Raw genomic sequence first — 12,639 nt, 5'->3', positions numbered from 1 at the left:
TTTGTTGACATTGCTCTTAATTGATCTTGATATTATGCTGTGTGTGTCTACTAGGAAATGAAGAAACTTATAAATTTTTCAGTAAAAAATTGCTCATATTTAACAAGAAAGGAATACAATAAGCCAAGTGATCCATATGGGCAGACCATTTTCGGGTAAGCACATTTAAAGAACGTGGAGAGCTGGAATTACTTCAGTAGACTTAATCTCAAACAATATCTGTTACCTGTCTTTGCCTCATTTTCTTTCTTGCTCTTTTTCTCTCTTCAAATAATAAATGCTGAATAAGTTATTTATGTTGATTTGAATGAGCAAAACTGATCAAATATTCTGATAAAATTCATGATCACTAAGAGGATGGAAATGGAGAAACTTGTGTTACAGCAGGTTTTGCTGCTTTTTGTGTTTTTTCTTTTTTCATACAACAGAAATTCATAGTGTGCTCTGAGTAAGAGCTAGTTATTGTCAATAACTGTTATTGACGCAACTGGATATATTTCCTGTTTTATGTCTTGCCTTGAGTAATTTAGCTATTCTTTTTTCTTTTGTCCCATGAAATTAAGTGGTGTTGGGAGCAAGAACTTGGCTTTCCCATATGTTTACCACTTTCCCTTGGGAAAAGGTGGAAGGAGAAGATGGCTCATAAACCAGGAAGTACTTTGTTTAAGTCTGGGTGTATTTAGTCATGCTTTATGGGCTCACTGGAAATGAAGGGAACTAGGTTCTAAACTTGATTATAAAAAAACACTAATACATTAAACTCTTGAATGTACAAATATTGTTAGTTTTTGTATTTTCTTGGGCCGTTCTCCGTTTATCATGTGTGTACTGTATACATATGCATATACGGATGGATGCATATATATAACTATATTCAGCTTACATATACAGATTTATTTTTAACGTTTCTTAAGGTCATCATGTTAGAAATCTTTAATTTCTTTTTTTTTTTGGGGGGGGGCGCGCAAAGGGTGGTCATATATTTTTGTCTTTGAGTAATATGCCATCAGAACCATTAAAATTCTATCGAAAAAGCATGTCAAATGTTATTCTTTGATACTTTCTATTTTCTTGCACCAAAATTCCATTAGTTGGTTGGAATCAAAATGCTTCTCTCTTCCTCACCCTCCCCTCTCACAAAGCTGGTGTTTGGAGAATTTTACTGCTGAAACTTTTCTGAGATTGGAATCACTTTTGACGATATCCTCATTTCTAGGCAATTGTGGGAAGATTTAATATACAAAAATACATCTTGGTTCTTTAAATTTCAACTTATATATGTATGATGGTATAAATGATTGGCGTGACTTTGGAGAAGAGATCACTGAGTAGGTCTAAAGAAATGAAAGGGTGGTCCAGAGTTTAAAGGAAGTTGTTTAGCAGAGAGAGAATTCTATACTTCTTACTTTTTTTATTGTCTTAGTGCTAAGGGTACCTTAATTTAGTGTGTCAAATCTTTAAGTTTTCCACTCCATCTTCACATGGGAAATATTCATTTTGGAGAAAGCAAAAGTTTCCAAAGATTGGGAAGAAGTTTGTTAGAGAGAGAAGTCTTAGTTCTTAAGGCTCCTGACAGAAGACAGCTTCTTGGTTATCTGAAGTTGTCTTTTAATTCAATGACATAACATTTCCTTTAGTTTTTGACTTCACCTTTACTGTTTTGCTTGACCAATATTCTGGGTTTTAGGAATTTCAAAATCATGCTTTGCTTGTTCTCTTTTTGAAAGTAGATTATTAGTCCAACAGTTGATTTGTTGGGAAGAGATGCTGGTCCCTACAACACTCTTTAAGCGAATATATGCTCATCTCAAAACGAATCTGAAGGCCCCATTTTCCGAGGCCCGCATTTTCATTTTTATGCATTTGGAACAGAAAATGGAGCACTACATTTCTCTCTCTCTCTCTCTCTCTCTCTCTCTCTCTCTTTCTTTTCTTTATTTATGCAACATTGAAAGGCTAAGCCATCATTGATACACATGGTGTTTTTGGTCTAAAGTGGATACTGTGTTGATCAATTTTTGTCACAGATTGACTGACTGAGAAAATTAGTTTGTGCATAATGTTCGAAGAAAAAAAAATTACGAAGACAAAAGAGCACTTGTGAGTTTGATATGAGTAAAACTCGTCTTTCCATGTTTCATACATCTCTCTATCTCTCTCATTATGTCTCAGCGAAAGGTGTATGAAACATGAGATATGCAAGTTTTTTTCGGTTTGACCCATCCATCTTGGCGGCTCTTATTTTAGTTTGGTTACAATTTAATGTAAAAGCAAAGAGCACCATGCAATATGCTCGCTTGCAGCTACAACAGTCTTGGCCAACAATAAAAGCATTCATTACTTTAGTGAGCTCCCAACCAACACCAGCACGTTAGTCAACAACATTATCTCCCGAAAAGATAGAAAAAGAAAAAGAGAATGAATATGTAAGGAAAGAAAAAGAATTAAAATGATTAAAAAAAAATAAAGCAAAAAAGAACGCACAGCAGCAGCATCCTGCAGTCTTTGCTTTGCTCTGCTTTCCATGTAAGCTGCTTTGGCCTCCCAACCCATCTTGTCTCTTCAATCAAATTTATATTGCACAGACTCTGTTATTGCACTTGCTGTTCTTGCCTTCAAAACTCTGCAGAATCTGAAAAATTCAGTGTCTTAGATTTTGCTCATGTGCTCTTGAACCTTGATCATTGTTGGGAAGAAAAAATCCCCAAGCCATCCAATCCAAATACCAATCTTCAGGTAAACTTTTGTTTCTATTTAGTCTTTGTGTTAATGTCTAGGGCAAATTGTATTGAATGATTTGCCCTACTGTCTGAAATTACAATTCTCTCTGAAAAAAGTGAACCAGAGGGAAGAAAGAAAAATATGATATTGAGAATATCAGCAAAATAGAAATTTTCTGTGGGTGGTTTTGGAATTTAGATTAGTGATGGGGTCTCTAGGAGGCAGCCCAAAAACTTGGATACCATATATGAACACCAAAGATTGTTCTCAAGGGTTTTGCAGTCTGTATTGTCCACAATGGTGTTACAGGATAATACCACCTCCACCTGTCTTTGAGTTTCCTGAGGACAATTCATCTTCCCCAAGTTTCTCTCCTCTTGTTATTGCAATTATTGGCATTTTGGTGAGTGCTTTTCTTCTTGTTAGCTACTACACTATAATATCCAAGTACTGCGGCAATGCGGACCGGAGGAGAGCAAGAAGAGAAGATCAGGAGCAGAATGAGGAGATGGAGGACCCTCACAATCCCTCCATCCATGAACCCTGGCATGTCGTGACGGCCGGCTTAGACGAGGCTCTGATCAAGTCATTAACAGTTTGTAAGTACAAGAAAGGAGATGGATTTGTTGAAGGAACAGATTGCTCAGTTTGTCTGAGTGAGTTTGAAGAAGATGAGAGGCTTAGGCTGTTGCCTAAGTGCAACCATGCTTTCCATCTCCCATGCATTGATACATGGCTTAAATCTCACTCAAATTGCCCATTGTGTCGTGCCAACATAGTTCCTCATCAGTTGCCTCACCCTGCCGTGACTGAAACTCCATCATCAACCAATCATGATGCATCATCCATGGCTGAAAGCCAACCAGCAAATGATCAAAATGTTGTCACGGCACAAAATTCCGAAACTTCTCAAAATGTGGAATCAATGCAAGGAGATCATGAAGGGTATCATCAAGCAATTAGAAGGTCGGTTTCAATGGACGATTGGCGTCAGAATAATCGAGTTTTAGTAGCTGATATTCTGAGCAGGAATGATGAAGAGGACGAGGAGGACGAGGAGGACGATATGAACTCAGAGTCAGATGATATTGCTGAAGGAGTTGGCAAATCTAGCAATAGAAAAGGGGTGCTCCTGCATTGTGTTATGAGTCCTGTTGCAATGAAGAGATCATTTTCAAGTGGAAGATTCTTTCCCACTAGGCCTTCAAGAGCACGGAATACAGTACTTCCAGTCTAGAAAACTTTTTGTATTTTGTTTTCTTTTGGGGAATGTGGATTAAGCTGGCAAATCAAACAGTTTGGTCCGGATTAATTAGCTATTACAATTATTTGTTCATGATCCATTAATGAGTGATTTGTAATTCTCTACCAATCGAAAATTATAGTATACAACTAGTGTATAAAATATCCTTTTTTAGGTACTAAAACCAACTTATGAAGGTCGTTCTTGTCAAGAGGGCATTGTATACACATGTTGTATTCTAAAATTTTTTCCGATTAATATTTTATTTGTTTGGAGTCATTTGTAATTATTTTTGTTACCCATGGGATAATACTTGATCAATTTTGGATTTGCATGTTCAAATTTTATAAATAGTCATTTGGATAGAGTGATTTCAAATTTAGATTTTGTTTTTGACATGTCAAATTTAGAGAAGTTAAATTTTTTATTTAAACTATCAAGATTCAGGGGCCTTAATCTTTGACAAGATTTGAGTAATAAAAAAAAGAAAAAAAAAATCAAATGAATTATTTTTTTGCGTTTAATTTATTTATTTCATTTTTGGCCAACATAATTACTTAGGCATTTTTTTTTAGCACAAGCGTTTGGGGGAGGGAGGTTTACACAAATATTCATTAAGAGTTTGGGAGTTTCAAACATGCGCACATGAGTGGAGGTCGAAGAACTCAACCAACTGAGCTATACCCCACTAGCCTTAGTCTTAAATCCTAACAAATGTTCCTTTGCCAACGAATGAAAAAAATGAAAAAATGAAAAGAAAAAAAAAAAAGCATTTCGAATGAATCATTTTGTGCTTTTAACTTATTTATTTCATTTTTTGCCAACATAATTGCTTAGCATTAAATCCTAACACATGTTCCTTTGCCAACAAAAAAAGTTAAACACCCCAACTTCTATTTTCATATATTAAATCTAGAAGTACGGTTTGATCAAAATAGAATAGCCACGGATCCCCGGCTCAATACTACCAACATTGATATTGTCTTTAACTTAATCAGCTACGTAATTTGGCAGGTGTGTGGTTTTATACAAAAATTCTGGATATTATTAACAATGAAACTATTCATTATATGTTGTATTTTATTTTGTTGAGTTTTTGACGTGGGACTCATATTCTTCAACACACTCCCCCATATATGCAACCAATTCCACATTAGTAACTTTTTTATATTTTATTCGAGGTTTCAAATTGGAGATTCATTTTATTAAGGTTCAATTGGCCCCGTAAATCGGCCACGTATGATACTGATCGGTGCATATTTACATATCATTTTGTACCCTTCTAGCTTATGATTTGGTTATGTTTTTGAGTTAAACTTGTGCTTTTAATCCTTTTTGTGTTTATCTTTCAGTTCATTGAGCTTTAGGTAATAATGAGGGCTTTGGATAGTAAATGATGCAATTCATGCATGTTAGGGCCTAATTTGGATGAATGGATGAAGAGCTTAAAGACAAACTCAATTTTGGCTACAGTCCCCTGCCAGCTCAGTTTCGTAGGTCATATTGCAAGCTTTGTTTCAGCAACCTACATAGCTCGGATGAGGCCACATTCTTCATGAAAGTTGTTCCAATGGGTGTGTAATATAACATATCCAAAATTCAGCCCCATTGGATAAATATGGAGTCTGTTACCTAGCAAACACAGAGCCATGCTCAGGATGGATTTTATCAGCGCGCAAAATGAGTTAGCAATTTGTTTTGGCCTTAACTTCCTCCTCCGACCTTGGATTGGCCCAAATGATATATGGCTGGAAAGAAGACATTCTGAACTTCAAGTTTGAGTGCTTAAAGTCTTAATTTGCTTAAGGGAAGCCCAATTCGTAAGCCCTTGAAGTTTCTGATCATGCTGACCTCAGGATGAGCTATTATTTCTGGTTGGAAGCTTGGTCATGGTGACATGAAGATGAGCTAGGGCTGCTGGTGGGATTTATTAGTGAAGTGCATCAACCATTTCAGATTTTATAATGGAAGTGTTGTATGCATTAGTGAAGTGCATCAACCATTTCAGATTTTATAAAACAAGTGTTGTATGCATTAGCCATACTTAATTCAGATTTTCAGCTTCCTTAGGCCTATATATAGTGAGGTTTCCCAAGCTTGTAAACACACCCCAAGGGGGGGAGCTCTCAAACACTTCTCTAGAGCTCCCTTCCCTTCTCTCCCTCAAATTCTCTTAGTTTCATTTTCTAGTTTTCAATTGTTGTAATGAAATATTTGTGCTGAAATTCTCCTTAAGTTTTTCTTAGTTCCACTTTACTTTTCATTATGTAAATTCTTTTCTTTAGTTTCAAGTTTGATTAGTTTCCAAGTTTCAATTATGGTTCATGTTCTTATTCATTATGCTTATAAGTTAATATGCTAGTTTGAATGATTGATCACCATTTAGGCTTGCATGTTAGCTATCTTGGTTTGAATTAAGAGTATACACCATGCTTTAATTCGAATTGAACTATGAATAGGAAGAGTATGTATGGACATTCGACAACAGGGATTAGATACATACTTGGTTGTTTAAAATGTTCTTCTATGCTTAATGGGTTCCTAATGCTTAATTTTAGGTTAGACAACAAATGATCAAATTAGGGAATTAGGAACACAAGGTTATGACCACACACCATGGCTTAATCATACTTTAGCTAGAATCAATCCATTAATCTAAATTGAACTTGGGAACTTATTTGCTTGAGTTATTTCCTTTTTTTTTCTTGTTGTATTTATTTCCTTTCTTTTTCATTTCTGTTTTGTGTAGGGAAAATGAATTGAATCATTCAATCACCAATCCTCGTGGGATCGACCTCGCACTTACATACGCTATACTACCGAACGGCTCGTGCACTTGCGAGTATCACAAGTTGAGGATGCAACTGAATCCATTTTGGTGCAGCTGTATCTACACAACAGATACCATGTTAAGATTACAGAGGGATGACCTGCGGTCCACTACTAACATTGATAGTGTGCCTAACTTAACCACTTGCACTATCTGGTAGGTGTGAGACAGACGAGATAAGATTTTATCTCACACGAATCATTGGATCAAGTTCTCTTATCTGAATTAATCCTTTCACAATCATCTTGTTTGGAATGGTTGGATTATAATTGTTTGGGCTTGGTTTAAAAAATCATATTTCTTATTTAATTGAATTTTATGAAAACTTTACTAATATTTTATTTTATTTTAAAAAAAATATACGGTTCTCAAATTTGCCACGTCATCACTTAACAGATTCTCTAACAACTAATCTAACGATTGAGCCACATTGTAAAAAATTTACAAACACATGGTACTTTATTGTTAAAATTAAAAGTTCAGGAGTAAACATGCCTTAAGGATAAGAATTCAAGGTATTAAATTGAAATTAACCATTGTTTTAATTGTTCTAGTGTTGTTGGTTTGGTTGCTTGGTTGTGATGCAGGTTTTCTTTTGGATGGATTTTTTTTTGTCGAGTCCTTTGAATGGATGTTGCTGCAGCTAGTTGGATGGAGGTTTTTTGGTTGCAGAGCTAGAGTTTTGCTGCAGCTAGTGTTTTCTGTGTTTTGGCGATGGATGAATTTATCTTTATGTTTTTTTTTGGGTCATGGGTTGTAAGCGTAATCCGAATTTCTTGCTTTATGTGTATTTTTTGTCATGTGTAGTAAGAATTAATAGATTATACTTGGATTGATAGTAAGCACACATGTCTGTTCTATTTTCTTGGAAACTGATATGTTGGATGATGATTGTGATTATTAGGAAAAAAAAATGTTGGATTTATAAATGAATTTACAAGATTACAACAATAGATACTGTAAAACGAAATGGGCTTTATGGCTGGCCTATTTCAAAAACTGATATTTAGTGGAAAAAAATAAACCAATATTGGGCATTTAAAAAGAAAAATCTTGGTCTATAAAAAACTAATATTGGGGTCAAGCCCAATCCAACTAAACCCGCAAAATCAAACTGAAACTAATTGGGTCGGCCCAATTTAATTGAAATCGAATTGAAATATATAGATGATGTATGATGTTTCCAAACTCTAATCCTATTAATGATGATGTATGATGCTTCCAATTGATGTTGATGTATGATGTTCTAAACCCTAATCTTATTAACGATGATGTATGATGCTTCCAATTGATGTTGATGTATGATGTTCTAAACCCTAATCCTATTAATGATGATGTATGCTGTTTCCAATTGAATCGAAATCAAAATCGTAATTATTTGGATGAAATTTATGGTTTACATGCCTGTAAAAAAAATAAAAAGAAAAAAAAGAAAAGAAAAGAAGAAAAGAGGGCTACACTACAAATCAGGGACGGTACCACTAACAAGCTAACCTGGGCTATAGCCCAGAAGACTTGTTTTTTTAAAGACTAAAATAATACCCTAGCCTAGGCCAATTTTATTAACTAATCCCCACTAGGCTGGCTAACCAAACAAAAAAAAACCCAACACTCTTATCGTTCAGTTGTACCAGTTCCAAGGCTGCTTCTTCTCAACTCCACATAGGTATTTTTTCTCCACCTTTGTATTGGGCTATTGGTTTTTGGGGAATTGTAGTAACAATTATGCTAATTTGGAAAATGACTATTTTGAATATATATTATATGTTATTTTAATAGCGGTATCGGACGGGATTATTTTAAAAACAACAATTGAGGTCGAATCGAATCCAATACCCAAAACTCAAATAGAATTCAGAATCACCAATCCAAATAGGCCTGTAAATAAAGCTCAGGCCCGTAAAAGTCAAATAGATTTTATTTCAAAAGCAATAAACAGCAAATCACGTTTCACCTTAAATAATTCATTAATTAACCCATCTAAAAACACCACCATCCTAAATAATTCATGTAACCAAACATGCTAAAATATTGCTGCCCCAAAAATACGATCATTTCGCCGACATTTTGTTCTATGATCACCACCATAGGCTTTTGATCCTCTTCCCAAAATCGAAAATCCCTACCTGCTTGCAACTGTCAGCATTAATTGTATTCCCAAAAATTAAATTGATGTCCTGCTTTCTTTTTCTTTTTTTGGTAACCATGTCCTGCTGTCTTCCGTCTCGATCATTTTGGGAACTCAACGGGATATCCCCTCCCCCGTTTGAAGGAACAGGGGGTACTTTGCTTAGCATATATTTATGAATCTGTGAAATTAATATTATTCTTTAGCAAGTTTTCATGATGAGATGTTAGTCGATGTTGGTTGCAAAGAAACCTTGTGTCAGAATTGTACCTCATCAATTAACTCTTGACGTTCAGTAGTGCCAAATATTGGGGCTGCTTCACGAGATTTGATGGCTAGGGCACGCCTTTCTTCCTTATCGTATTCTACTGAACCCAATGCACCATTTGGGTAGGTGGGCAATAACTCAATAAGTTTAAGTAAAGCACTTCGCACTGCCAACAACAACAGTACATTAGCAAAATGGCACATTATATAAAGAGTGGTTATTTCTCCACTCCAATTTTGTCCACTTGCACTCCATTTTATAACTGAAAAAAAAGTGTAAGTGGTCAAAATAAGAGTGGGGAAATCATTACCCTATATAAAAAAAACAAGGGGATGAAGTCGAGACAACTTATAAGAGCATCTCCAAGGGAGATGTCAAATACCAAACATCAAATTTAAATTTGATGGCTGATGTGGCAATTTGACATTTTACACAGCTTTACACTCCACCCGATATGTCAAATTAAATTATTATTTTATTACCTTTTAGTGTTGATTTATTTTTAATTAAAAAAGAATATAAAAGAAAAAAATAATAAAATATTCATTTGACATCTTGCTTTTGGGATGTCAAAAATAACATCTAAATCTTCAGCCTTCATTCCACATCAGCTTTGACACATTGGTTGGAGCGTGTGAGATGTTATTTCTAGATGTTAAATGACTATGTGGCACTTTTGACATATCGATTGGAGACGCTCTAATAATGAGGCTAAAACCATATATCATCCATTAGCAAAAGCATTTTGGTTTACTGAGAGTAGAAGAATAGCTTCTGTTTTGCTGGATTATGTGTCTTCTTCTTTAGCAGGTGAGTGAGTGTTTTAAGAGATGCATTCTAACATTATATACATCCATACATAATGTCTCAGAAAGAATAAAATGTACCCCCGACTGACCGCTTCCCCGAAGACAAAGAGAAAGACCAGTGGAAACTGAGCTCAGTTTGGGTTTTGAAGCGACCATTTTCCTGCAAGTAAAGTATACACACATCATGATTTTGATAATTTGAAAAAGAAAAAAGAAACTAACCCAGGTAGCAAAAGAGCCCACATAAACCTCAAAAAGCAACAACATATGATATTACCGTCAACAACGTGCATATTGGCCTCTCTAAGTAATTCTCCGAAAACTGGATCCGGCCATGATAAATCCCGCCCTCGAATTCAGTTCCATTAGGGCCTCTGATTGCAAATTGCCAATCATATGGGTTCGACTGAAAACAAATATCAATGATATGACCAACTAGCATTTCGGCCGAACAACAAGCCCAATTTCAATAGCCGAAAGGCCCAAAAAAATGAAGCGACAAATTATGCCCAATGTATACTTCTTCAAAAAGAGAAAAGGCTTTTTTATTTTTTCGCAAATGACCATAAAATTATCTTAAAACAAATTCGAATGCGAAAAACAACAATTGAGGTCGAACCGAATACCCAAAATTCAAATAGAATTCAGAATCACCAATCCAATTTCTTAACTTATCCTTCAAAGTGAAATTAAACCAAAGTCAAAGAACCTTGAGCGCCAGGCACTTGAAATCGTCGGAGGGATTGGATTGCATCTCCTCCAACTCCGTTTGAATGTAACTCGCCAAACTCGCCCGTGATTCCTTCACCACCCTGTCCCAAAGGCTTAGGGTATCCATTTGATTTTGTTTGATCTGCGCCGATCCGACCCGATCCACAACCATTTCTTCCGGTAACAAAACTTTAAAACACGAAGCGGAGAGAGGAAAGAGAGGCGGCGGTGTTTATAGGTGTGTGAGAGAGAGAGAAAGCATTCGTTGATTTTTGTTGGTTCTTCCACGTTATGTCTTTTTGCAGCAGCTATTAATACCCAAAATCTTACCTGCACATCCGACTTTTGCATTACAAATTATTTTTTATAAAACATTAATAATAAAATAAAGCACCACCACACGGTTTTGAAGAATCTTTGACGAAAGAGTAAACTGGGTTGTTTTGCTGAGTTGCTAATTTGCTGTATATTCATTTCCTTGTCTTTCTCTCTTTCTATGAATGAATACTTGGGATTTCGAAGCAAAAAACAAATATACAATGAAGAAAATAAGAAAAAAAAAAAACAATAAAGAAATTAGGACGTGACGAGTCTTAATGGAAGCTGAAAATCAATACTAAATTATGAAGAATCCATTGATCGAGCAAATCACAACTTTAACAGAAAAGGTATCCTGTTTTCAATACCATCTATTCATCTTCTATGCATTGGCAGAGCATCAGGCTTCATGCACGGATCGAATTTTGTACATTTTGATGACTCTGTTATATGCATATATTTATCTATGAGCTGCTCAGAATTGACTCAGTTATATTTATATGCATGTATTAGGGTTTTATCGAAATTCTAATATTTTATATTTTTTTGCCTTTATATTAATTTTTTATTATATACAAACGATATATGAGAAGAAAGTGGAGTTCCTAAAAGAAAAGACCTAATTTAATTTCTGGCCCCGAGCCACCCAGAAATGAGGGTCGGCAATGACTAAAATTGTCACATTGAATTTAACATCTCGAAAAGCTATTAATTTACGGCCCAACAGTACTTTTCCTTCTTTGTTCCTTTTCTCCTCCATGTAGTAGATCTCTCCCATAAGTCTGAAAAGTCCTCCACCACTTTCGAGTGTGAACAAAACTTATTAATTATGTAAAGTTTTGTAAAGGTTGTATTTAAGATAATAAAACCGCGTGGAAAATTAGACACACGAAACACCCACAATTAATTAATGAAATCTATTATGACCGCGTGGAAAATTAGACACACGAAGCACCCACAATTAATATTACTACAATAAATATTATTAAATATGCGGGAATCGAGTTAGCCGAAACAAAAGGGAGCTTTTGATATTGGCATCAATTATGTGTACTTGCCAACACTTTCTTCACAGAAAGAAGAAAGGAAAGTTCTTCCAAGAACAATAGCTTTCTTCTAGCTTCTCCATTTCTGTCTTCTCCCCACCTCTCAAAGGAAAGAGCATATTGCCTTCTAGATTATTTGATACATTAGATTATTCTGTTGGTGTGTAATCCTTCATCCGAGTTTTTGGAGCTAAAGGAATTGTGTCTGCTCTGTTTTCATTTCCTTTTAGTTGTTTATTTTTTCTTCAGTTTTATTGTGCACCCTTGGATCACAGTCCAAGTGTTTTAATCTCTAGCATAGGTTTAAATGACATGTGTAAGCATCTAATAGGATGCTAGAACTTGAGCTTTTTGTAAATATGGTACAGGGAAGAATATCTCTTTTCCTCTCTCTGCCTAACGATTATAACCAAACAGTGGAACAAATATGAAATACACAAGCATTTTTTCATTCTCCAGAGCAACGCTCTCTCTCAATTTTTCTGTGATTTTTCTTCTTTGCTCCCAAAATATCCAAAATATGAAATGCTGAAACTAAGAATTCTAACATGGTATCGCGAGCCAG

The 12,639-nt window shown here is 35.3% G+C and overlaps 2 protein-coding genes across 3 annotated transcripts; one reads left to right on the top strand and one right to left on the bottom strand.

Annotated features, from left to right (window-relative positions):
• Positions 1-2,007: 2,007 nt before the first annotated feature.
• On the top strand, positions 2,008-4,243 carry LOC110768567 (E3 ubiquitin-protein ligase Os04g0590900-like). Its single transcript, XM_021972340.2, has one exon. The coding sequence runs from the start codon at positions 2,927-2,929 to the stop codon at positions 3,956-3,958; it is 1,032 nt and encodes a 343-aa protein (XP_021828032.1). The 5' UTR covers positions 2,008-2,926; the 3' UTR covers positions 3,959-4,243.
• Positions 4,244-8,654: 4,411 nt separating this feature from the next.
• Positions 8,655-11,519, bottom strand: LOC110768573 (ubiquitin-conjugating enzyme E2 32-like). 2 transcript variants are annotated; one of them, XM_021972345.2, is made up of 6 exons: positions 11,397-11,519; positions 10,709-11,040; positions 10,277-10,405; positions 10,078-10,159; positions 9,193-9,356; positions 8,655-9,103 (listed from the first exon to the last, which is right to left on the bottom strand). In XM_021972345.2, the coding sequence occupies exons 2-6, from the start codon at positions 10,880-10,882 to the stop codon at positions 8,873-8,875; spliced, it is 780 nt and encodes a 259-aa protein (XP_021828037.2). In that variant the 5' UTR covers positions 10,883-11,040; positions 11,397-11,519; the 3' UTR covers positions 8,655-8,872. The 2 variants fall into 2 exon arrangements, with proteins under 2 accessions (XP_021828037.2, XP_021828038.2); XM_021972346.2 differs by lacking the exon at positions 11,397-11,519 and having other exon boundaries at positions 10,277-10,482; positions 10,523-10,848.
• Positions 11,520-12,639: the final 1,120 nt, after the last annotated feature.

The sequence above is a fragment of the Prunus avium genome, chromosome 5 (genome assembly GCF_965620075.1).
Source record: "Prunus avium chromosome 5, drPruAviu1.hap1.1, whole genome shotgun sequence".
Classification (NCBI taxonomy): domain Eukaryota; kingdom Viridiplantae; phylum Streptophyta; class Magnoliopsida; order Rosales; family Rosaceae; genus Prunus; species Prunus avium.
This window is presented reverse-complemented; position numbering and strand designations above follow the sequence as displayed.